General features: G+C 39.1%; 2 protein-coding genes across 3 annotated transcripts in view; one reads left to right on the plus strand and one right to left on the minus strand.

The window, feature by feature from the left end:
* Positions 1-846: 846 nt before the first annotated feature.
* mapk11 (mitogen-activated protein kinase 11) lies at positions 847-10,225 on the minus strand. 2 transcript variants are annotated; one of them, XM_029462108.1, is made up of 12 exons: positions 9,559-10,225; positions 7,561-7,690; positions 7,397-7,455; positions 7,073-7,184; positions 6,257-6,286; positions 5,820-5,867; positions 5,620-5,734; positions 5,463-5,534; positions 4,995-5,074; positions 4,707-4,785; positions 4,356-4,529; positions 847-3,739 (listed from the first exon to the last, which is right to left on the minus strand). In XM_029462108.1, exons 1-12 carry the CDS (start codon positions 9,627-9,629, stop codon positions 3,666-3,668), a joined length of 1,044 nt encoding a protein of 347 aa, XP_029317968.1. In that variant the 5' UTR covers positions 9,630-10,225; the 3' UTR covers positions 847-3,665. The 2 variants fall into 2 exon arrangements, with proteins under 2 accessions (XP_029317968.1, XP_029317967.1); XM_029462107.1 differs by lacking the exon at positions 9,559-10,225 and having other exon boundaries at positions 7,561-9,180.
* Positions 10,226-13,067: 2,842 nt separating this feature from the next.
* Positions 13,068-27,041, plus strand: part of plxnc1 (plexin C1) — a 32,846-nt gene continuing 18,872 nt past the window's right edge. Inside the window, exons 1-13 of the mRNA XM_029462104.1 lie at positions 13,068-13,185; positions 21,006-21,140; positions 21,264-21,361; positions 21,445-21,550; positions 21,637-21,802; positions 21,972-22,074; positions 22,303-22,378; positions 22,711-22,752; positions 22,854-22,987; positions 24,304-24,483; positions 26,046-26,151; positions 26,608-26,781; positions 26,859-27,020. Of these exons, the coding sequence (XP_029317964.1) occupies positions 13,108-13,185; positions 21,006-21,140; positions 21,264-21,361; positions 21,445-21,550; positions 21,637-21,802; positions 21,972-22,074; positions 22,303-22,378; positions 22,711-22,752; positions 22,854-22,987; positions 24,304-24,483; positions 26,046-26,151; positions 26,608-26,781; positions 26,859-27,020 (1,560 nt within the window). The 5' untranslated portion in view covers positions 13,068-13,107. The remainder of the gene's footprint in view (positions 13,186-21,005; positions 21,141-21,263; positions 21,362-21,444; positions 21,551-21,636; positions 21,803-21,971; positions 22,075-22,302; positions 22,379-22,710; positions 22,753-22,853; positions 22,988-24,303; positions 24,484-26,045; positions 26,152-26,607; positions 26,782-26,858; positions 27,021-27,041) is intronic.

The raw sequence follows: 27,041 nt of genomic DNA on the forward strand, positions 1-27,041 counted from the left end.
TGATTCGAACCTGTTGCCGCTGCGGTAAAGACTCAGTAGGCATACATACAATATAGTTTAAACAAAGTACATCGGCTGGCCACTTTATCAGGGCCGGCTGTATATATTTTACTTCACTATATTTATTTACCAGCTTTAGTTACTTGCTATTTTTTGACTACTTTTTAATTTTATTATTATTAATACACACTATAAATCAACATGTTATGTGTTTTATAAAGGATTATGCTACCTGGTAGTATTTACCCCAACCTTTAACAGCTGCAACATTAATGATTTACAAGATTAATTATATATTAATACTTTGATAATTATAATCCAATGGACTATTCTGGCTATAATGAGTACTTTTACTTTAGGTACTTTAAGTATATTTTGATGCTAATACTTATGTGCTTTTACGATGTTTTTGAATGAAGGACCAATTTTTTCTACATGGTGGTATTGCTACTTTTACTTTAGTAAAAGTACTTATTCAACCTCTTTTACTTATAGAGGCCTTATGTAGTTTTGAACAAACTGAGAATACTTTTACAGTTACAGTGAGTAAATTGGAAAAGTTTAGTTTGGATTAGTGTATTTCTATAGTGTCTATGTTATTTAGTAATCTATTTATATCAACATCCACTCTTCTAGGAAGGCTTATCTACACGTTTTTGTAACCTGACTGACCGTTATGGCCTGGTTCGCAGTTGGCGTTCCAATTCATCCTATAGGGCAGTCAAGTTCGAGCAACAGGAAAGGGCTTTTCCCAAAGTGTTGCCACAAAGGTGGAAACTCAAAATGCACACAACAAAAAAAATGAATGTTGCAGAGAATAAGAGAAGAAAATGACTGACAAACATAATCTTAACAGAACTGATGGTGTTTATTCGCTTGAAGCCAACACTTGCCAAGTGTCACCTGTTGATGAATGAGAAAATCATCTGAATCATTTGTAAAACTGACCGTTGACATTCAGTTTAATGATTTGAAAGTCATGGCTACCGTTGAATCACATTCCACCGTGTATTCAAAAAACACTTCTACCTTGTAACATACATACAGTATACGTAATACATTCGATTTGCAGCTTGCTATTCAAAACCACCACAAATACAACATCCACATAAGCACATAACACTCCTTGACTGAGACAGACAGTTTGGATTCATTTGCACTGTAAATTCAACATTTTGCATTCGGTATTAATGGACAACTTGCACAAAAGGCTACATGTAGCGCTCCATTGTGAACCATTAGGCCAACAGGGGGAAAATAGTTAAGAGGAGGTTTCCTTTCTTGTGTTTGTCAAAAATGATTGATAAATCGATGGTTTGGTTGTACTAATGTTTCTTTGAGGCAGAAATAATGTCCTTGGTTTGGTTAAACTTGAGTGGGACACGCCACAGAACCCCAACTTGCATGAAGGAACACACCAAACTATACATTAAAATACAGTTGAATTTAACCTAGCTAACCTAGCTAGCTAAATTGTCTTCTTATTCCATTGTTCATCTCATATGAAAATTGAGCAAATTAGTTTTAGTGCTAACCATGTGTATACTCCAAACTGTAGGTATACTAGTACTTCAAACTGTAGGTAGGCTATACTAGTACATTAGTATTATACCCTAGCTAACTAAGTTAAAGTCAAAACTAGCTTAAGTAGCTCTGTGGCTAACCTAAATAGCTACTGGTTCTGCTACTTTACAGCATTATAAGGTCAGGTTAGGTAACCAGGAAACTTATATTGTTTGTTGTTATACTGCTTTACACCTGCCATTAGTATCCAATTTGTATCCAGATAGTATCCAGATTAAGTGTAAGAATGTATTTGATGCATCTCAGATAAACTGGATTTATGTGTGTGCTTCTGATTTATAAGCCTTTTATCTACCATCGCATGAACCCTCCACTTTACAAAAATGTGTTTTATTTTTTTATAAATGCAAAACTTTGCGTGATAATACAAGTTGAGGTATAGCCCATTAAAATTATCAGATAGTTATCAGATTACCCTAGATTCATTACATGCGCTGTACTTTTTCATTGACTACCAGAGTAGTAGATTTCATAACATCCGGGTTGTCCTCTTATACCTTTTGACATTTTCACTGACCTTCAGAATTAAGATGGAAAGCCTGTTGTTTGCTGGCTCTGCACACTGTGGTTTAATACAAGCAGATTATTTCTACCTCAGCAAAAAAAATTGTAGAACTAAAACTCCAGTCTGATGCAAGATGAATGACACACTGACAGTGAGGAAGTCAGCCATTTGTTGAAATATTCTGCATATGCATTGAGCTCATGCTGCTTATGCATTGTTTCCTGTAAAGGGCGTTCTTGAACTGTAATGTTACCGAAATTCCCACAATCGAGGTAAAGAACATCCCCCGTGCTTTTTTATATTTATACTGTGGTCACTAATGAATCTTTACACACTGTATTGTTTTCAATATAACGCCCAAGCATAATGAAAACTAAAAAGAAGATGAGGATATATGAAAGATCACTCATGAGCAAGCAACCAAATATGGATGTTTTATGGGAATCATCAGTCTGGAATGTTTGACCGATAATTATTCACATGAAGCTTGGCAATCTATAATTATCCGGCACAAAATGCCCGTAATCTTAATTATTGTAAACACAAACCGGGGCTGTAAAAGACACTGCAGACAATTATGGAAACCTGATGGAGCACTGCCAAAGCCAACAAGTGATCAGAAATCAGAAATCAGCCATCAGCGGAAACTGTATATGTGAAGCGAGGTCGCACTGTAAACACAGACCTACAACACCGTCATTCTGCTCCAGCTTTGGCATATATTTATTACCTTGCTAATTAATAGCACAGTTGGTGTTTACTACTCTGTAAGCAGGAGAGGATGACTCTCATCTGAGAAATAACAGTACTTTTTGTTTCCTTTTGTATTATTGATTTCTTTTACTGCATGGAAATTATAAAGATAAAACAGGTTGGTCACATTTTCTGGTAATGCCTCTCTCTGACCCTCAGGCTGCTTTTATAGCAATATGGCAGATGCAATAAGCAGCTTTAATGGTTATATAATACAAAACCAGTAATATTCTGTAATAATAAAATGCACAAAAATCATGCAGTAGTATGCAGGCTAAATGCAAAGTTGCTCTGTGACATGACGTGGCATTGCTGCAAGTTTTTAAATGTGAATTCCATATATGAAGTACTGACTGCTTATGGCATTTGTCATTATGAGGGACCAGGCGGCATTCTGTAGTTGCTTTGGAAATCCTAGTGTGCGTTCTTGCAGTCTTTCCTTCCTTCGATACCTTTCCAACAATCTGTAAACAAAGTTCCAGTTCCGTAAAGTTGCTCCCTCGTATGAATCCTCACGTCCTCTGCAATCCCTGACGAAGCCACGGTGAATGGTTCCTCATTTTACACTCACTGAGCGGAAACATAAGAGGAAGCAACTTTCTGGACTGGAAATCTCCTTCTATCAGATTCTAAAATGCTCCCTGATCCTGTGGAGACCGTCCTGCCCTGCTGCTCAAATAAACTCATGGCAGGTAATCAAGCACAGTCACTCTGAGCAGAGGGAATGCAGAGTTTTCTTCAGTTGGCCTGCCACAGTCCTTCTCCCAATCATTGAGTATGTGGTCCTTCTTCATTATAAGGTTGAGGCAGAGCAGAAAGAGGCTTACTGCTCCACCTGAAGGCTATTAGTCTTGCTGCCGGATGCTTTGACGCTGTTTACCTCTTCAAATACCAACTCTACGCACACACATGGGAGAGAAATAGCGGAATACAAAACATGTTATTAGTGTTGATTACAATTTGGAAAAAGGAGTTAAGGTACATTTACAGCCCACTTAAGGTGAAAAAAAAGGTTAATTGTCACAACACAGGGATTTCAGATTTCATATAAAAACCAAGAGTCCTCTGGTGAAAGCGCTATAATAATTGGGCGTACTAAACTTGGTATACCATCTATCAAAGAAACTCAAAATTAAGATGCAAACCATGCAAAAAAAAAAGAAATTGAACACCATAACTCATATCAGCTCTGGGTCATTTCACAAACCATAAAACTCCCTGGTGAAATGAAAAGTAATCATATTCTTGATGTTATAAATGGCATCTCTAAAAATCTCATATATAGTACTTAGGTGGTGTACTCTGCAGCTCGAAGCTCACTTTGAATCTATTAATCCGTTTATATAGGGAAGTGAGAGCATTATTTTTGAAAGAAATTGAGAAATATACAATGTCTATACACTCTAAAATGCCATGCATAGGTTGCAATCATGTTTTTGTTGTTGTCTACCATCAATGACATTAAGTGTTAAGTAAATCATGCCTGGTTTTACTTTCAAGTAAAAAGCTTTACCTTTCCATTCTTCTAGAGTTCTGTCTTTACTCTCCAGCGTTTGGTCGTAAGGCGGGGCCTCTGGCTCGTCGTCTGGATCGTGGTACTGTGAAAAGTAAGCGTGTGACAGAGCCTCGCTGGCCGAAATCCTCCCATCACAGTCCAGAACCAGCATTCGCTTCATTAGATCCACAGCTTACAGGGACAGACAGAGAGGGATATGTTAGGAGATTGGAAACAAGTTCAAACCCCAAAGAGACAAACCCGTATAACTGAATTATTCATTGGAGAGAACTACTTCATCTTCCGCAGCCTCTCGAAGCCTTTCAATTGAATTTAAGTTGATAATCAAATCTGCTGTGCATCACCTACCTAGTGGATTTGCCCCTCTGAATATCTTTTCCAGGTCCTGCTGGGGCATGAAGGGCAGAGACTGGATGTACTTCTGCGCCTGCAAATAGAAACCAGTATTCAACTCATGGCATGTGACAATGTGGATGATTTGGGTAGTGATCCATCACTCCAACACTCACACATATTGACTACTCAATCAACAGTCTTGTCAATGGAAGGACATTTCATTGAGAACTGGTTGACTGCGTCGATAGAAGCAACATTACGGTGCGCACAGATCAGATTCTTTTTCCCCCAATCACTCACATGCTCAGAACAGATCTTTTTTAAAAGGTCTTGCGTCGGAGTCCCAACCACTTCCATGATTCTCTTCAGCTGGTCAATATCTTAGTGCAGGAGAAGTTAAGGGCTGTTACGACTTGATTCATCGTAGTATCTTTTCACGTTGGGGAAAAAAACGAACTAAGACAGAAACGCTACTTGCTGAAAGTTTTTTTTCTAGTCATTGTTCCACAACACACAAAGATCAGTAAATCAAATTTACTTTGGCTCTACTCTTAGACACCGAATACAACAACGTAGATAATTCAGCCTTTTGTGATCGCCCCTGTTCATTCCCCACTTCTCTCTGTTGATGCACCTCCCCTTTAGAAAAGGCCTCGGATTGTAATGCAAATCCTCCGGGCATATTAAAGACAGAGAGGGAAGGTTGATGCTAATAGGGAGGGAAAAAAGCTTCAAACTGCAGTGGACTCTTCTGCTGATAAAGGATACAATCAGTGCCAGGAAAAAGGACTTTTCCCTTCAGCAGCTCTCCCATAATGCATCCCACTGACCAAATATCAACTGCAACAGAAACATCAGAGGTTTAATCATTAAGCATTTATTTAATGATGTCTGGGAAAAAAAATTATGTTTGATGGTATCTTACCATTCTGATTGTAATGCATCCAGTTCAGCATTATCTCCGGCGCTCGATACCAGCGAGTCGCAACATACCCTGTCATCTCGTCGTCTGTCTGTCTGGCCAATCCAAAGTCAAGGATCTGTAGGACAGGAAGACAGGTTTTAATTGATGGAGTCCAAAGGTTTGAGGGAAGGTCTTAGGTTTAAACTTAAGATCAATCGTACCCTCAGCTCACAGTCCTCATTCACTGCCACATTACTTGGCTTGAGGTCCTGGGAAAGATAAGAAAACACCCGTTGACATGATTAAAATGGAGCTGTGTATGCAAAGAGGATATAAACAGAAACCACTCAGTTTCGGTTCCATTGTTGGCCATTGTCCCTGCCTTTACACAGAGAAGACTCATAGAGATTCATCTCAAGGGCATAGTTATTAAGGTACAGCTATACATTGGTGATTTAAAAAGGAGATGTTCCTGTAAGTTTTGATGTTGCTGCACAATGTATTTTGAGACATGTATCTGATTGAATATTGGGCTTCAGTGTAAACAACATTTTTTCACGTTTTTATTTTATTTTAAACCAAACAAGTGCTGCTATGTTTTATCAAACTTGGTGGTCAAATGGTCAAAAAATGACAAGGGCAAAGAGAAGGCACTCACTCTGTGGATCAATCCCGCTGAATGGATGTACTGTTCGACAGGCGGAGGGGTGGGGCAGGAGGATGGGGGATGGGGGGGTGGGAGGAGAGAGGAGGAGAGAGAGAGGACATAAAGGGAGACAGGGGTCAACAGTGCAGTTCACCATATTAGCCCCTGCCTAAAGGGAAACTGCTTTTGTCTGTTCCATGGTAAACCGTGAAGGCCGAACAGCCGGCCCTGCCGTCTGCTGGACTGATTCAGTGAGAGCATGCAAGCTTTTGGAAAAGAATCCACAAAAGAATAACAGAATGTCAAACTCAATATAAATACAGGGAGTGTTTGTGCAACATAGACTGTGTTTTCCAAATTCTGACAGCCTAACATTCACTTTAAGCATGGTATACCACGTTGAAATTACGATTTGCCTTAAAAAAACAAACATATATCCACATATTGAATTTGCTGTAACACCTGAACATAGTAAACTAGTAAGCAAGTGACCAGAAAAGTCTAAACAGTTAGCTAAAAAAAATGAATAAATATTTCAAAATGTTAGGTAAATGTATATAATGTAATATATATGTTATAGTTGAGCAAACTTGACTATAGCAACCTAAACATTGACATTTCAACTGTATAAGAAAACATAACGATATGATCAAAAGTGTTTAAAACCAATTCAAATGAACACATTTGGCACATGATGGGTAGTCAACGGAGGGGTACTTCATCTGTCGGGGCTGTGGGCGTACATCAGACATGCTATCTGCATGCTAACTCATATATTATGTATGCAAGTATGGCATGTAGCAGGTGTATCGTGATGCTGTAAATTACCTTGAGGCCACGGAGAAGCTGGTAAATTAAGAACTGCACATGTTCGTCTGACAACCTCTGGAATTTAACAATGTTATTGAGGTCTGCACCCATCAGGTTAGACACCAGGTAGCTGGAAAAGGGAAGAGCGTATCAGTTAATGGGGGGGTTCGGTTGTGTTGCTGCCATGGCAACCGTAAAACATCTCTACAAGCCTGTAATCCCCAAGGATCGTCTCCACCAACACTTCCCTTCCCCTTTTGATAACGGAATCATTGCGTTTTTTTTGGTGAAAGGTAGATAGCTGTATAGCTTGTAGTAAACATGAAGGGATGAGAGAATTACAGTTCATTGAAGTCCTCTAACGTTGCAGCAGGCGTGAAGACATCCAGCAGCCCTATTACCTGCAGAGACAGAGACAGAGCAGAGCTGATCAATACCAGAGCGGAAACATACAGAGAGCTGCGTCTGTCTGTCTGTGTTTGGGTATTTTCATGAGGAGCACTAACATTCTCGTGTTTCATGTGCTTGAGCAGCCTGAGTTCCCGGTACGAGCGGCGGCTGTGGATCAGAGACTGAAAAGGCCTGGACAGTTTCTTCACCGCAACCTTCTGCCGCAAGACGACATCATACGCCGAACTGGATAGAGAAAACAGGGAGAAATAAATGATAAAAGCATACTTCAACATACCTGAATTGTTGTTCACTGTATCCAGTGTCATTAATAAATTGACATGACTTCCCAAAAAAACTAAATTAAGCTTTATATTGGACTGATATCAATTTAACGTAATAGTTTCACGTTGAAGCTTGAAGCTTGAAGCTTATTTGCTTTCCTGGCGAGCAAATTAAGAAAATACCACTCAGCCAGAAGACGTTAGCTTAGCTTAGCATGAGGCCTGGAGACAGGGAAACCTTCTCTTTCCAAAGGTAACAAAATCCACCGAACACCCTTAAAGCTTACTTAACAGCATAATATCTTGTTTGTTTAACCGGTACGAAATGATTTTGACAAGCTGATCAAGCCAGGCACACTTCTTTTAGAAACTAAAGAAAAGATATAATATGTTAATTTGTGAACTTTGGAAGTGGTGGTAGACAGATTTTGTCACTTTTGGACAAAGCCAGGCGAGCTGTTTCCCCACTGTGTCCAGTCTGCATGCACTATCATTCCCATAATGCCAAACTATTCATCAAACCAAATATTAGCTGATGATACTGAGAGAATTCCTGATTATGAGGAAAAGAGACAGACCGACTGACTAATGCAGATAGAAAAGGGGATGGTGAAAGAGGATGTGGTTGAACAAGAGAGGCGCGGATGTCACATATTGTAAAAGTGCGGTGGCTTATTTCATTTGCATCTTTTGAAATGTTAATGTCATTCCACATATCGAACGACGAGCTCTGCTGCCTCTGATGCCGCTGCCTTTGTGGTGCCAATGTCTTTTCAGTCCTGCCGGTTTTTCAACACTCACAGCAGTAATAACGCAGCCAACAGAGAGCAGAACAGACAAACAGGAAGGAAATAGGGGGGAGAATTGTGAAATATTGCGCAGCACTGAAGAAACAGAGCAAAAAGCAAGAAGTGGAACACTGACTGGAAAAATGGACATATAAGAGATGTCATTGGAAAAAGATTTTTTATTCCACACATGTATAACTGGCTCAATGTATGGAGATGGAGAAGCAGCATATTGTTGTCATGCAACACAGACCTGGAATAACCTCACATATGATATTAGACAAGCCCAATTGAATATATTTGTGCAATTATGAGAGTTATTTTATCTTTCTATTTTTACATGATTTAAACTGAAATAGTTTGCTTTTAAATATGTATCACTTGCTTGTATTTTTGTACTTTTAGATAGTAAATCTTTATTATGTGAAATATAGCATTAGTTTATCTGACCAAACACTTATAGGGAGAATCCCCTCTTGCTTCTTCTGAATGTGTGATATTCTTTTTTAGGAGTTTCTCAGTAATGAGCTAGACCTTTTCATCTTTAACAAAATGTTGGGATTTCCCACATTTCACAGACTACCTTGTTTGACAGCAGAACATTTAGTATTTAGCTGTCAGTTTTAGAGGGTGGAGACAGTGACACTGTATATTAAATGCAATATAGTGAGTTTTAACCATAAGAATAAATGTAAGCCACGACTGCTTCCTCAAAACCCAACTTCTCTTGCTGCACAGCACTCTTGATCTTTTTTTTATTTTATTGTTCAGCAATGGATTCCTCCATGAATGCTGTTCAGGGAGAGTGCTACTGTAGAAAGCTCTAGAAAGAAGCCCATCAACCTAACCTTCAAAAAAAAATGTAACTGCCAAAATTTCAGTTCACACTTCCAAGAATAGAAGTGCCCACCAAATGATGCGTGTCTCCCGTTTCCTATGAAACTCACTGTGAAATATTAGTGTATCATTACATGGTGACCTATAATGCTTACATGCATGAGTAAACTACACGTCTGTGTGCATCCATGTGTCTCGTGATCACCTGCTGCCAATCCGGATGTCCCCGCTGGGCTTGTAGCCAGGACAGCAGCCAGTCTCCTCCTTCTCAGACATGAACCAGGTCTCAGTGCCTCACACATACCTTCCTCATTGTCATCTTCCATACATGGGTCTGACTGCACTGCTGTCAGCACACACAGACCAGCCAAGGCATCGATTTCTCTCCTCTTCTATTGTCTCAGTATTTTTTTTTGTTTTTATATCCGAGCTCTTAATGCACCGCCGCTTTCATAAATGCAGAGGGGGAAGGGACAACTAATATCCAATGTGAGATGATTCAAGTACACTGTTTATCCACAAAGGAAAACTGCTTTTTTAAATGTATTTTCTCATCTTATGGTGATTCAGTAATTAAAGAGGAAAACATGTATGATTCACATATATTTAAACAGGGGGAGGTTATTGACTCTTGCAAATACAGACAGGAAATTATTTTTGTTCTACACATTTATTGTCCATGGGGTTTGTTTGTCATCCAGTTTTATGCATTTCAATAAAACCCTTTTTTATCCAGGAGCCATGCGTTAGATTAGAAGATGTACGCTGAATATTAAGCTACCAGCCAGCATCCTGTTAGCTTAGCGTAGCTTAGCATAAAGACCAGAAACAGGGGAACAGCTAGCTAGCATTGAAATAGGCATTAGGTTGATATAAATTAAGGGTATGTTGTGATTGTTTGAAGGACGCAGACGTTACGCCGAACACGTCAGACATACACAGTTCTGTATGGCAGAAACATATGCCGGCGTATATGAAAATTCAGTCCAAATACGTCCAACTTTTCCACAGCGGTGTTGTAGCTGACGCATACATAACGAATTATTATACGTATGTCAAACATTGAAATCGTATCACTTACTTATTTAAAACGTATCAGAGCGTCTGGCCAACGGAGCTGGAAAAGTGGCATCTGGTTCACGTCATGCTGATGCTGGAGAATGGCTAGAATGCTGAACGCTAGCTGTACTGTTGAAACACGTTTAATAAATTACTCCGTCATCAGGCATAATCTTAACATAGGGTAGGAATAGGGTATCCACTCGTAAACTGGCTGTAGGATTCACCGTCAGCCGACGTAGCCTATATCTAACGTACCTCTAACGTAGTCACGTAGGTATTCACGTAGGTATTTACGTACTATATTTACGTAGGTAATATACGTATTCCGTTGGACGTATTTGGACTCTGATAAATTTTCATATGCGCCGGCATAAGTTTCTGTCATACGGATATGTATGACAGGGCCTTTAGTTGAGGAATAAGCAAATTTCCCAAAAATATCAAACAGTTTCTTTGAGCACAATACTCCAAATATATTCCCAAAAACCCACACACATCTATCATTAAAGCCCACATGCATCTGTCTCTTTTAAAGTGCACCAGAGTGAAATACTAAGCACCATCTACCCAAACAAGATCAGCAACAAATCTGAACCACAATCTTTTTTTCTGCTTGGTTTATCATATTTCCAATCGACAATCTGACAAGCTCAGCATATACATAACATGTGGATCTAAGGACAGAGGGTGTCGTATACTGTACGGTCTGTAAACCTCCTGAGACAAAATATGTAATTGGTGATATGGGCTATATAAATACACATTGATTGATTGAAATTTTACAGGAGAAAATGAAGCAGTCATGTTATATTCATCCAAATGAGAGGCTTCATGTGTTGTGTTGAACTGAAGAGATGTTACATATGGTGACGTGAGATCAAAGCAGCCTTGATCAGCTTTGCACATATTCTCACTTGATGTTCAGTCTCGACCGGTCCAAACTTGGCCCAACTTTTTGTCTCAAGAAAGCAGAACAGAAAAGAGGATGTTTAATGGGATTAGAATTTGACGGCATTAACCGAGAAGGACAACGAGCCCTGGATTAGGAGGGATTTGACAGTGTTCAGTCCTCCAAACTTTTTGTCTGCAATGTTAAATCCTTACATGTGCTTTGTATTTCTAACGGTTGACTCTCTCGTGTCTGTGCTTTGCAGCTCTTACAGACATCTCTCCTTCCTTACCTACAAGTACTGTTCTCTTTCTAAACTATACGTCTGTGTCTTTTGGTTCCCCCCTCTCCCATGGGTGATGATGGAGTATAAATTCTTCATCTCTAGCTATAATGGATTATATGAGCTTGTCGGATCCTTGACCTCAGGACTGCAGTCTCAAGAGGGTTTCACCGAGAGATAAATGAGGAGAGCTGTTTTACTGTGCATCGCAAGAGGTAGACTGTGGGACTATCCAAACCCCCCATCACGACACACAGATACATATGTCGTATCATATACCCACCATCCCCCCAGCCAGTTTTCTAAACAAGTCTTGCCATGAGAAAAGTCACTGACAATGGCTGGAGATCAACATTAACAATGCAGGGCAATGTTGGGTGGTGTGTGGAGGAATGTCCTTTGTGTGTGTGTGTGTGTGTGTGTGTGTGTGTGTGTGTGTGTGTGTGTGTGTGTGTGTGTGTGGTGTGTGTGTGTGTGTGTGTTGTGTGTGTGTGTGTGTGTATAACTTTAAAGAAAGAGTTAGGAAGAAAGTCTAGTACTGTCCATATAATGCTTTGCGAAATATAACAGTTTAGAATGTGCAGCACATAACACAGGAAGAATAAAAACGCCTGCTAATCCCCTTATTTGTGCCTGCTACTATCAAGTTCTTTTGATGATTGCCAACTAACCAGACATATAAAAACACATCACTTCTCGTCAGGCAGGAAACAGTTTCCATGCACAAAATATTTAGAGTAATGACTCCCAACCAGGGGTACGTCTATCTTAGGGGGTATGCGGGAAAGATTGTGGAGAAGCTCAATTAATGTGTCGAAGTTGAGCGTGACCGAGAGAGTAGACAAGTAACAGTTATCTAAGAGTTATGAATAAACAAAACAGTTGTAAAATAATGGATTAACAATTTACTTTTCAGCTAAATTTAGTTAAAACGGTCAAACTAGATTAATGAAGTAAGGATGTGGAACAAGAACCGATTGGTACCAATTCGATATCAACATTCTGAAGCTTTTATGTCTTTAAAAAGATGAGAGGTCAATTCATGACGGGAGATGGTGACAAAATAATAACTTCACTCATATCACCTACATAGATATTAAATGGTTATTAGCATATACGTTAGCCATACTTTATATATACTTAATGAGATGCTGTTAGCTGTGAACATAGTAATCATTTGTAAAGCAACATTGATTTAATTTTCTTGATTTGTGTCCAAGTAAAATCCAAATTCATGTTAAGCATATATTTAAGCATTAATTATGGTAAGCAAACTAGCTACTACAGTAGCTTTAGTGTACACTTTACACATTCCCTCCTCCGCTGTACTTCACAAAGGGCGGCGACACACACCTACAGTCAGAGACCCCCCCCAAAGTTTCAAGTATCGTCCATACTTCGAAGCTCTACTCTTCAGGAATCAATAAATACCTGTTAGATTCAAATCTGATAATCAATGTGTTTATGTTTCTCAGCCAAAGACACTGGAGCCAGAAGCGGTGCTTTTAAGGAAGAAAAACATGACCTCTGTGCTGGCAGTGAGAGAGAAGTCCTGGATGGTTTTCTTCATTGGGACGTCAGATGGACAGCTCATTAAGGTGTGTATAAATAGTGTAAACATCTATTATTGAACAAAGAAAATACTTAGAATCAGTACTTCAACAACACCGCTGATAATGTGCTAAATGTTTTCCTTTTATTTATTACATTGCAGTTCATTTAGCTGACGCTTTTGCAATAAATGCAAACAATCATGAGGTTACAACTCCGAACAGCGAGAATCTTTCAAGTACATTCGCTTCAAATAGGTACAATCCTTTAAGTGAAAGCAGAAGAACCTATTAAAAGCAAATACACTTTAACTTCGTAAACAATATTCTCACAGTCCAGCAGAAGATCCTTCTAGATTCAGATGCATTAACTAGTATATGTACATCAATTTAAAGTCACTAAACCCATTATATATATTTCCTGAACACTAGTGTTTATTTAATGTTAGGAAGGAGGGTGATGCTCTAAAATGCTTCCATTATAACTTTAAATTGGAACCATAATGTGATTAAGTGCGTGAGTGTGGTGAGTGTTTTTCGAATTGACATTTCCGTCTTCTTAGTGGCACGTGAAAAATCACTCAATTATTTGCATTAGTTTTCGTCAATACTGACCAGCTTCCTGTCACGACCTTTCTTTGTGTCACGGTGAGGAAAAGGTGAGGACCCAAATGCAGTACACTGGACAAGGTTCTAACAAAAAGAGAGCTTTATTTTATAAAAACTTGCAAAAATACAAAGTAACAAATAAAACTAAAAACACAAACCAGGAAGGCACAAGGAGCACAAGGAGCACAAGGAGCACAAGGAGCCACCAACAACAGGGGTGACACTTAGATGACAAACTCACAAGGAACACTGGGACAGACAGGGATATATACACACAGACACTAAACGAGGGAACGAGACACAGCTGGGAGAGAAAGGCAAATACACAGGAGGAAACTAATGAAGGGAACAGACACCTGGGAAGAAGGGCAGGAAGTAATACCAGACATGACACAAGGTGAAGGGAACATTTCAAAATAAGACAGGAAACAGAAACCAAGATCATAACACTTGTCCTCTGTCACGTCTCCGTCACGCCATCCTCTGTCTTTTGACACGATTGATATTCTGCAGAGACTTTTAAAAATTTAAATAAATGCTCACTCCCATGATTAAATCAAATCAAATCAAATAAAATGTATTTGTATAGCCCAATATCACAAATTATACATTTGTCTCAGTGTGCTTTACAGACTGTACAGGTGACGACACCCTCTGTCCTTAGACCCTCGCATCGCACAAGGAAAAACTTCCCAAAAGAAACCCCAAAATTAAAGGGGGAAAAATGGAAGAAACCTCAGGGAGAGCAACTGAGGAGGGATCCCTCTCCCAGGACGGACAGACGTGCAATAGATGTCGTATGTACAGGATAAACAACATAGTACAAATACAACATTTGACAGAAATTATGTTGTGTTGGGAAAAAAAATAGAAAGTATGGATGAATCCAGGAAAATGTCAATAAGGCTTCCCGGTGTCCAGCAGGACCAGGTCAGCAGGCGCTGTCACAATTCATGATCCTGACGTAAACTTTATCAGTGGTAACCTGCCACATGAGAGACAGACACTCCGGGGATGATACCCCGGATGGTGCGTTAGTAACATACATTTACATAAATGCATACAGATAGAGAGGGAGAAGAAGAGAGGGAGGGGAGGAGAGAGGAAGAGAAGGAAGAGAGCAGGGAGGTGTCCCCCAGCAGTCTAAGCCTATAGCAGCATAACTAGGGGCTGATCCAGGGCAAACCTGAGCCAGCCCTAACTATAAGCTTTATCAAAAAGGAAAGTCTTTAGCCTACTCTTAAATGTGGAGAGTGTGTCTGCCTCCCGAACACAAACTGGAAGCTGGTTCCACTGGAGAGGAGCTTGATAGCTGAAGGCTCTGGCTCCCATTGTACTCTTAGAGACTCTAGGAACCACAAGTAACCCTGCAGTCTGGGAGCGTAATGCTCTAGTTGGTTTATAAGGTACTATGAGATCTTTAAGATATGCTGGAGCCTGACCATTAATTGATTTGTAAGTCAGGAGAAGGATTTTGAATTCTATTCTGTATTTTACCGGGAGCCAGTGCAGTGCAGCTAATACAGGAGTAATATGATCCCGTTTCCTTGTTCTTGTCAATACACGTGCCGCTGCATTTTGGATCAACTGAAGAGTCTTAAGCGACTTTTTGGGACAACCTGATAACAATGAGTTGCAGTAATCCAGCCTTGAAGTAACAAATGCATGGACTAGTTTTTCTGCATCATTTTGAGACAGGATGTGTCTTATTTTTGCAATGTTACGTAGATGAAAGAAGGCAGTCCTTGAGATTTGTTTTATGTGGGAGTTAAACGACAGATCTTGATCAAAGATGACGGCAAGATTCCTTACAGTGGTGCTGGAGGCCAAATTAATGCCATCCAGAGCTTCTATGTCATTAGAAAATGCGTTTCGGAAGCATTTAGGGCCAAGTATAATAACTTCAGTTTTGTCTGTGTTTAACATCAAAAAGTTGCTGGACATCCAAGTTTTTATGTCCTTAAGGCATGCTTGAAGTTTAGCCAATAGATTGGTTTCATCTGGTTTAATTGATAGATATAATTGGGTATCATCCGCATAACAATGAAAGTTTATAGAGTGGTTCCTTATAATATTGCCCAAAGGAAGCATATATAAGGTGAATAGAATCGGTACAAGTACAGAACCCTGCGGAACTCCAAGACTGACATTGGCTGTCATGGAGGATTTATCGCTAACACATACAATTTGAGATAGCTCAGATAAATAGGACTTGAACCAGCTTAGTGCGGTTCCTTTTATGCCAACACAATGTTCCAGTCTCTGTAGTAGAATGTCATGATCAACAGTGTCGAAAGCAGCACTGAGGTCTAACAAGACAAGAACAGAGACAAGTCCTTTGTCTGATGCCAATAGAAGGTCATTGGTAACTTTCACCAGTGCCGTCTCTGTGCTATGATGAACTCTAAATCCAGATTGAAAAACCTCAAATAAACTATTATTATGTAAAAGTCACACAACTGTTTTGCGACTGCTTTCTCAAGGATTTTAGCGAGAAAGGGAAGGTTAGATATCGGCCTATAGTTGGCTAAAACCTCTGGATCAAGACAAGGCTTTTTAAGAAGTGGTTTTATTACAGCTACTTTAAAGGATTGTGGTACGTAGCCAGATAATAGAAACACCTTCTGCACCACATGCACATGCACACTGATTTCTCATGTTACTGGACATGTGCCCAAAACGCACAAAGAATGACTAAATAACTTTTTGTAAGATATCATACGTTATCATACCGTATGAAGATACGTTGTAGTAGTACAAATGCTGACTCAGGAAAATAGTCCTATTCATAAGCCTAGTTCTAGAAAGCTCTATTCAGAGTAATAGATGGGCATGTTATTTTTGTTACAAAGATCAGGCATTAAGGTAACAAATATTAATGCTACATGCTTTGGGCAAGATTTTTTTCTGTCAAGACAAGACAAGCTTTATGTACCATTGAATGCATGCTTTAAGAACACTGCACATGCATTTTTCACATGGGAATCAAACCTGAACCTTAGCATTTTTCTTTCCCTAAAAATGTGGGCATGGAATGTTCCTGAGGGTGAATGAAACAGCTGAAAGCAAAGTCGTTATCCGGCTCTGTACATTTTTACCATTGTGCAATTCTGAGCTTTAAAGCTGCAACATCGGCAAGATGTGTATGCACAAAATAATTGTCTTCATTCACACCTGACTTGACAGGAAGTCAGCTGTACAGGTTAAATCTACTTTTCTGAGGATGCAGGCAATGGCAATGAGAAATGTGGCTTAACAAGACCAGCAAATTAACTCCAGTGATCTGACACAATACAGTGCACGAATGCTAAATTACTGATGATATCCCAGGAACAGTGGTGATCATAAATCTACAACAACAAAAGCCACAAAGTGAGGATGAGATCCAGTAAAAGTGTCAGTTAAGGATACATCTTTGCCGACACATAGGGGGCCCAAACAAAAAACGATTAATCAAAATTTAACAGCCAATTCCAAAAACAGCACAGAGAGAGCACTCCATCTGGAGAAATTTGGAACCACCAATGTTAAATCTTCTGCCTCTCTCATCCTTTTGATACAAAGCATCACAGGATTTGGGAACATAGAGTGAAGCAAAGCTGGCCCACTAATTTAGATTTTTCTCATTGTAGGCTCAATTGGCATATGCTGGAGTCAGGGGTATTGTCAGTAGGTAAAGACTGAATTTACTGCAGTTTATAACCAGTTTACACAAAGGGGCCACTACTGGAAGATAATATAATTCCAGAAAGATCCTTTATTTTACATCTACAAAAAAAAGCTTCTTATAAACTGTTTGGTCGTGTCTCCAGTGTGCTGCCTGGCTGCCAGAATCAATCAATTCTCTGTGGCAGATTTTCAGACCACTTAAGTTACTTCTCAGGGAGCTGCCAACATGTACTACTGCATAGAAAGGCTTTAACATCTTTGTTGTGTCTTGAAAATGTGAATACCCCACTAGGGGATCAGTCACACAAACCATGTTTTTCCACATTTCCTTATTAGCTTGCTATTGCAGCCTAATTAATATCGACTGTTGGAGGTGGTTATCACCGTGACACGTCGCCATGGCAACGTGATCCCACCAGCTGATGGACGCAATTGGTTAAAACATTTAATTTTAATTTTCCCTTTCCAGATGCTGCATGCATCTTTAGGGTCCCACTACACCAGCCTTTTACAGAGTTGCTACGCATGCATATGGGTGGGGGGCTTTATTTAGGAAATTCCTGTGCTGATGCTGTCTCCTTCCTTAATTTCCTTCCACACATATAGGAACAGCAGACCGTGAGCTCTGGGATCAAAACAAGTCTTGCAGACTGGCTGTGTCTCCCTATATGGCTGACAGCAGTACATATATGATACATAAATAAACATAGAATATATATTTACATATAAAGGCCTATATATATATTGCTCCTATAATATTCCAAAAGCGGTCAAAGGCAATGGGGTGACAATAATACGTCGGTAATAACAACAATGACAATAATAAAACCCCAAACAATCAGTTTCCATAAACTGCTTCATGCCGACAGAGCCGACACGTAGGCATCGATGCATCCTGACCAATATACGGTACATGTTGTGGCTGTGCAGCCTCGCCCCTCTGCACGACAGGTTGATCATATTTAATAACGAAGTGTTAATTAAGGGTAAAACTTCTTTAAACAGTTTAGTTGGAATCGGGTCTAAAAGACAGGTTGATGGTTTAAACGATGAGATTGTTGAAGTTAGTTGGTTAAGGTTGATTGGAGTAAAACAGTCTAGATATATTTCAGGAGTTACAGATGTTTTTAAAATTCCGGCAGTTGAAGTCATTACCAATTGAGGTCAGGAGGAGATTAATTTTGTCTCTAATAATTATAATTTTATCGTTAAAGAAACTCATGAAGTCGTCACTACTGAGAGATATAGGAATAGAAGGCTCTGTGGAGCTGTGGCTCTCTGTCAGCCTGGCTACAGTGCTGAAAAGAAACCTGTGGTTGTTCTTATTTTCTTCTATTAAGGAAGAGTAATAAGCTGCTCTGGCATTACGGAGAGCCTTCTTATACGTTTTAAGATGATCTAACCAGACTAACCGAGATTCTTCCAATTTAGTGGAACGCCATTTACTTTCAAGATTTCTCGACTTTTGTTTTAGTTTGCGGATTTGTAAATTAAGCCATGGAGCTTTCTTTTTCTGTTTTATGATCTTCTTCTTTAGAGGAGCGACAGAGTCGAGTGTTATTCGCAGTGAGGCTGCAGCGCTATCAACAAGATAATTAATTTGTGAGGGACTAAAGTTAGCATTGGAGTCCTCCATTATATTGATATTGAGTCCTGGTATTGAATTGAGTGCTGATGGAATCACTTCCTTAAATTTAGTCACAGCACTTTCAGATAAACATCGAGCGTAGGATATTTTGCCTACTGGCTTGTAGTCCAGTAACAGGACTTCAAAAGTTATTAAAAAATGGTCCGATAAAAGAGGATTATGTGGACACACTGATAAACTTTCAATTTCAACACCATATCCCAGAACAAGGTCCAGAGTGTGGTTTAAACAGTGAGTTGGTTCATGTACATTTTGACTGAACCCAATTGAATCTAATATTGAGATAAATGCATTATTAAAGCTGTCACTATCAACATCCACATGAATATTAAAGTCACCTACAATAATTACTTTATCTGTTTTAAGGACTAAATTTGATAAAAATTCTGAGAATTCAGATAGAAATTCAGAATACGGACCAGGAGGGCGGTACACAGTAACAAATAAAACTGGCTTTATTGTTTTCCATGTTGGGTTTGAGAGCGCAAGAACAAGGCTTTCAAAAGAGTTATAGTTTAGTTTAGGCTTAGGATTGATCAAGAGGTTTGAGTCAAATATGGCCGCAACTCCACCTCCTCGGCCAGTACCTCGAGGAATGTGAGTATTAATATGACCAGGTGGAGTAGATTCATTTAGACTGACATATTCTTCATGTCTCAGCCAGGTTTCAGTGAGACAAAATAAATCAATCTTATTATCTGATATTAAATCATTTACCAATCCAGCTTTCGTTGATAAAGATCTGATGTTTAAGAGCCCACATTTAATTTTTCGATTTAGTTGCACTTTTGCAGCGGTGGTGTTTATTTTAATTAGGTTTTCATGTATAACTCCTCTTCTGTTAACCATAGACTTGATTAGTTTCAGTGGTCGTGGGGCAGACAGTCACTATGGAGATTTGAGTGGGTGACTGCCCGGAAAGAAGCACAGAGAAGTGTGTAAGACTGCAACTCTTTGTCCTGGTCTCAACTCTGGGTTGTCATGGATTAGGTCCACTAATAGACTTGGATTAGGTCCACTAATAATTGAACGTAAATCTTGTAACACTCCACCGTAACCCTCTGCGAGACACAATGGGCTCTTTCATGCCGAGTTTATTTTCACAAGTTTTTCACAAGTTTTCATAAAACCCCCTAAGTGTTTCTCCCAACTATGCGGCTCAGACCTAACAGAGAAGAATGTATTTTCTATCGTCTCACTGGCAAATGTAACACATGTAGGAAAAGACCAAATTCTGTTTGTTTAGCATTATTTGTTTATTTGAATATATTTATCATCAGCTTTTGTCATCCACCTCATCTTCAACGCCTGCCCCTTCTTATCATGAAATCAAATCTGATGCACACATCATGTGGTGGCACATGTAGGTTCACTGTCAGGGCGGTGTGGAGCAGGTCTAACCACTCTAACTGAACTTATTGGTAGAAAGCCACAACATACCCACTCTCAATAATTTCCCTCTTAACATCTAAGATCCACTTCCTGCCACAGTTCACCAGGAGCAGAGCCCAGATGCAGACACTTGGAGAGGGTAGGAAGAGATAAAGGCCGTGTAATTCATTCGACACAAGTGTACTTTCTTCTGGTTTATTTGTAGCTTATTTTCTCCAAATCCACGGTGAAAACAAAACATAAACAGATGAGAAAACGTTACGACCATGTTACGTAAATGTACACCATGTGGAATAAGTTTTACCAAATTAAATAAAAGTAAAAGACAAACAAACAATAATATCTGGTTGGCTGCATGCTACAAAATAATACCATTACTCACACTAAATTAAATAATTAAAATAAAAAATGCAACTTCAACACATCCTTAACATATGACGTTAGTCTTAGAGAAATTAAACAAATGATAAATATATTACAACAATGTCTTTTGTCCAGCAAGCAAAAAACAGCTCATTACAACATAACAAAGCCACATTTCTGTTGTCAGCTTGCTGTGGACAAGAACTATCACACCACCTGTCCCAGGGTGCTCTACAGGGCCGATGTCGACCGCAAAATATTTCCCAAGATGCAACTGGATCAAGCGGATCATAAACATGTGTACGTGCCATTCAAAAACCAAGTAGGTGCATTGTACATCGATCACGTGTAAGGCGAACACTGTAAATAAAATACTTTTTCATACCACAATGTCATATGTACATATGGTGTAAAAAAAGTTGATATGTTTTTTGTGTCGTTCTAGATCAAGCGTGTGCCTGTGTCGCAGTGCGGCACATATCTAAATGTGCAGGACTGTTGGTCTGCACAGGATCCATACTGTGTCTGGTGCGGCTCTACAAGGTTAGGGAACTAACATCTGAAGTTGAGTCCTTTAAAAAAAAAAAACACATGCTCTTAATTAAAATACAATTTTCTCTTCCTAGTTGCACATTTGAAGATGACTGCCAAGGTTCAGACTGGTTATCCATCGCTGATGATTTTCAACAGGAAATGGTTTCCTACAAAGTTTTAAAGAACAGCACTGGCCAGGTACATATTACGATGAACAAACTTTAAACTCTAATGAGCTGTGAGCTTATTTCTCTTTTAAACACAACACATCCTTCCTTTCTCAGGTCACACTTAGCATCCAGACACACCTGACTGTGGGCGAGGAGGCGCTGTCTAACTTCGCCTGTCATTTCTCCACAAGTTCCAGCGAGCTTTGTAGCAGGGAAAGCCCTCGTTCACTGTTTCCAGAATGCACCTGCATCCTTTCAAATAGCATACTTCCTGCTGAAGGTCAGGACTAATCCGGGGAAATAAACACTACGATTAATGACATCCTATAGGATGAAGAAGTTGACAAGTCTGTGTCTGTCTCACGTTATATTTTGTTACATCACTTACAAATGTGTGTGGAAAATATGATCATGACTCTGACATTCACTGTGTTACATTCACTCGACAGGCCTGCGTGTTGTACTGAAGCTTAGACTTGGGACGACACACTTGTCCAAGGAACTGAAGCTATCAAACTGCTCTGACATCAAGGGAGAGCCAACTTCTGTCCTGTAAGTACACAACATTACATTACAGTTCATTTAGCTGATGCTTTTGTCCAAAACGCAAACAATCATGAGGATACAACTCCGAACAGCAAGAATCTTGCAAGAACATCAGCTTCAAATAGGTACAATTCTTTAAGTGCAGAACAATTCGTCAATTAGTCTTCGTGTTGTGTCAAGTAATTATGATTCATATTGAAGTCAACCAGGTGATAACATCTGTTTTCTCTACAGGTGTCGGCAGTGTATCAAGACTGGATGTGGCTGGAGCACAAGTGGCTGTTCCTTTGCAAATCAAGGGGTGGGAAATGTAAGTATGCATGTTTTTGGTCTTACTCTAACACAGGCGTTTCCAAGTGCTACATTTTTAACATCTATGCAACTACACTTTCATTCATTTTGAGATGTTTGTATCATTGAAGACCATCAACGACACCAGAAACACTGCTTATCACTTAGCCTAACCCAGCCTGAATTAACTGGTAATCAAACCAACATGTCTTTTTTTTTTTTTTAATAGAGCAAGCTGTTTTCTGACTTACTGTTTTACCAGTTTTTGAGCCATAAAAGGATTCAACTCTTAATAGTACTTTTACAGTGAATGTCATGTAAACCTGCTGAATTTATTCCCCTCACTTCCAGGACAGTGTTTGCCAAAAGCTGGAGTCAGGGATTAACTTTTCTGTGAGTCTGAACACATATTCTTCCTCTTGCTCACCTCTTAAAATGCCAAAATGAGGCAATACATTCAAACTGATTTATTTTTGTGTGTGTTTTACTGTTAGAGACCAGAGATCTCCTCCATCACTCCCAATGAGGTGTCTTTCTACGGCAGAAACCATGTGGTGTTGTCGGGTTATAACCTTAGTGATGTGACCAGAGTGAGGATCCAGGCAGACATGGACTGCTCTCCACAGGAGTGAGTCAGTTTACGAGTAACTAAGATTATGCTTAAAATTATTACAGGGAAATGCAACCCAATATTTTGTTATTTTATTATTTGTTTAAATATTTTTTATTGTTATTTCTATAATTATCATTTTATAAAAAAAAATTGTGGGGTTTCTTTTTAGGGAGTTTTTCCTTGTGCAGTGTGAGGGTCTGAGGACAGAGGGTGTGGTATGCTGTACAGTCTCTAAAGCCCACTGAGACAAATGTGTCATTTGTGATATTGAGATATATAAATACATTTGATTTTCCAAATTGACATGTTCTAGAATTTGACAGTATTGACGGTTCATTCATTACTATATGTGCACCAATCTTTCCTAAAAGCTAGAAATGGGATTTTTGTTGTCAAATATAGTTCTCCACGAACATAATCAGCAGATTTTCTTTGAGGGTTTTAAAGTATTTCCACTAAAATGAGGCTTACGTTGTGGTTCACACATGCTAGCAAATCCAGATTAGTTTGGTAATTACAGTAAATCAGAAACCCTTTCTTTGTCAATGGAGCAGCTGCTGATTTGTCAGCTGCTCAGTTTTTAGCTTTAAGAAAACCTCAGAATTAAAATGTGTGGGATTTCCCTTTAAAGTAAAAACCATACCCATTTTTGCTTGTCAGCACTGATGCATGGACATACATTTGAGGAATTTAAACTATTCCAGTACAGTGTTTCCCCTGCGCCCTGCCTGAAATTCAAGGTGTTTTTCTTTCTCGAATGAATAAATGTATATATATTTTTTATTCACATTGACAGGTACTATTTTATAATAATTAAATAAAATATTTTATTTTGGGATAAACGCTGATGCTATTGATCTAATTTATGTGCACGTTTCAGTTTGTACTGTCTACTTTGCTCATTCACATTCTCTCCTTTGCTCCGTTTTGCGAAGGGCAGGGCTTCGCAGCTGACACACACACACACACACACAGAGCGGAAGAAAGGAGAGGAGAGAAATAAATAGAAACCGCGCCGCGCACGCAATCTCCCCACGCCACGCACGCATGAGTGAAATTGAGTTTGACACACCTGCTGTAACCTCTTCACATTCTGTTTATGTTAGTTAATTTTTTTTATTATTTTATTCTAGCATAGCTTACCTTTAAGCATATAAGTATATGAAACACCATCTTGGAGATTTTAAACTGAGCAGATTTTGCTCTGGTTATTTTCAGCTTTTCTGCATTTGACTGTTTATGATGCTAAACCAGTTCCCTTTACAATAAAGTGGCTCTTGATCCAGTGAGACTAACTGGTTTCTCTCCGTCTTCCTGTGTGCTCTGATCAGATCTCCTGTATGGAACAACACTGGTGTGAAACTGACGTTCCGCATTCCCAGTGCCGACAGTAAAGGCTTGTTCAAAGTATGTGTGGTCCTCCCAGACGGTAGTTGCCACGGCAACACTACAATCGACTACATGTCGTCCCCATCCTGCACAAATATTACGCCAAGCATCACCTGGATCAGGTATTTTTATATTCCACTAACCCTAACATACAGACTTTGATAAATCTAGATAGACTGGTTCATTTCCCCTTTTGGTGTCAGTTACTCCAAATCAAAAACACATCACAAACAGGCTTTTCTTGTTCAATCTTTCAATGTGAGAAAGAAGTGACCACATAAACAGTTCTTGCTAAATTACTACAAAACCTAATATCCTTTTTTTACTCATATCACTCTCATATACTATGCATTTATTAGGTCATTTGGACAATGTATTTTTAGTAACACATGCAGCACGGTGGCCTCAATAAATCATAACCTAAATCATTATTGAGATGACTACAATATTGATTATGATCAAACAAGACCCTCCCTGGAATCAACTTGGGCAGAGGCATTATGAGGCAACACGGGTTGATAGGAAATGTGGTCCTAATGTTTTTAATATAATCATTTATTTGACAATTTATATGGCATTACAAAAGCTCTAGTCTGCACTGTCAGTGAAAACATAAGTAGGTTATTTTGGGATCTTCTCCAGTAAATAACTTCAATAGACTAATTCTAGAAACAATGTTAGTAAGTGAAGAACAGTTACAGACTGAGGGTCACCTCACGGGGAGAGACAGCCACTTCCCAAAAGTAATGTCTTTTACCAGTAAACCACTTCCCTTTTTTAGTTACAGGAACTGAAAGTATCACTTCTGCTTTTGGGTTAAAACGTCTTTCAACAGTGTTGCTTGTTAAGGTGCAAAAACAATGTACGTGCGTATAGCTACAGCATACACATGCAATATATTAATAATACCAAGACCATAGGAATTAATTTGACACTATTATGCTAAAAAATAAGTTGTTTTTTTAAATTTAAAATATAAAAGGACGTAGCTTTTTCCTCAATTATGATTTCACCACCCAGCCACTATGATAACTACACTTCTTTTAGATTTACATTATAGTTTTTATTATACTATTTGTCATGGTAGCGAGAAGGTGAGGACTCAAATGCAAGACGGCAGATTAACAAAAAGAGGGCTTTATTCCAAAAAGCTTTACATAACAAAAATACAAAAGGTAAACAGTAAACTGAAAAGACAAACCAGGATGACACGGGGAGCGCGAGGAAGCACAAGGAGACATCTGCAAGGGTGACACTTAGATGACGATCTGACAAGGAACACTGGGAAAGACAGGGATATATACACACAGACACTAACGAGGGGAACGAGACACAGCTGGGGAGAGAAGCTAAAACACAAGGGCAAGGAGGAACAAATCAACAATCACAGAGGGAAAACACACAGACAGGAAGTACAACTAAACATGACATAAGGGGGAGTGAACACTTCAAAAATAAAACAGGATATACAAAAATCAAGACTGTGACACTATTACTACTACTATACTAATACTACTATCATTGTAGGGTGTAGCGAACATTGAAACTTCCAGGGGCCAAAACGAGAGATTTAGACTTCTAAATGAGGTGTGTTTTTACCATCATATCAGGCTCCTTGTTAAGAAAAAAAATAAAAAAAATAAATGCCCTCTGTTCTGATTGGTTGCTGCTCTGTGTCATGTAGTGGGAAGAGGAATATCACACTCATAGGATCCCACCTGCAGTTTGTGGAAAGGGTTGTACACAGCCACGACCACCTGCAGGAAGTCAGAGTAAACACATTCTATAAGGTGGGTCTGTATACACCATTGTATGTCCCGTTGTATTTTTGTCTTACATTAATTATGTCACATCACATCATATGCATTACAGTTCATTGTCACAATATATGGCCAATCATAGTATATCTTTTCATCACATGTGATCTTCTAGCATTATGTCACGTAACACTACATTAAGCACGTTACGTGACATAATAGCCACATGCACAAACATGAAGTGAAGCAAGTTATATATTATTCCTACTTTGTTCAATAAAATGTCACGTCATGCATGTTCTTTTATGTCATGTCATGTTGTTATTTTACCAACTATTGTCTCATTGTTTCATTGTATTATGCCGTAGAATCAACATGTCCCATTACATTTCTTAAGTCACCATGTCACCTTCATCCCCATGTCATGTTACAGATTACGTTATGTTATACAGAATATAATACAGAATTATTATTTTCCATTCTCTGCAGAATTTTAGCTACAATGCACCTGCAGCTGAAAAAGAGATGTCTGACATCACTGTGTTCCTGAAAGTAGCCAATAAAACCTTGACCTGCTCCAAAACAATAACCTACTATCCAGACCCCGAGTTCACTAGCTTCTCATCCACGATGACAGGGGACGATGTGCGCGTTACTATACAGGTAATGCATATGTTTTAAACGTGCACAAATATAGGACACAAATACATAAAATGTCAGTGTTTCTGTTGTCATTTCAGAAAAAGGCAGATAAATTGGAGATGACTCCAGCAGAGTTGTTGGTGTGGGGTGTTCAGGAAAGTATACAATACCCCTGTATAGTGGATGCCATGGAAACCAGTAACGACTTTTTCGTCTGTCACATTAAAAGTACACCCAACGCCAAATTTCAGCAGTTAATGGTAAATCTTTCAGTCTCGCAA

The sequence above is a fragment of the Cottoperca gobio genome, chromosome 23, assembly GCF_900634415.1.
Source record: "Cottoperca gobio chromosome 23, fCotGob3.1, whole genome shotgun sequence".
Lineage (NCBI taxonomy): Eukaryota > Metazoa > Chordata > Actinopteri > Perciformes > Bovichtidae > Cottoperca > Cottoperca gobio.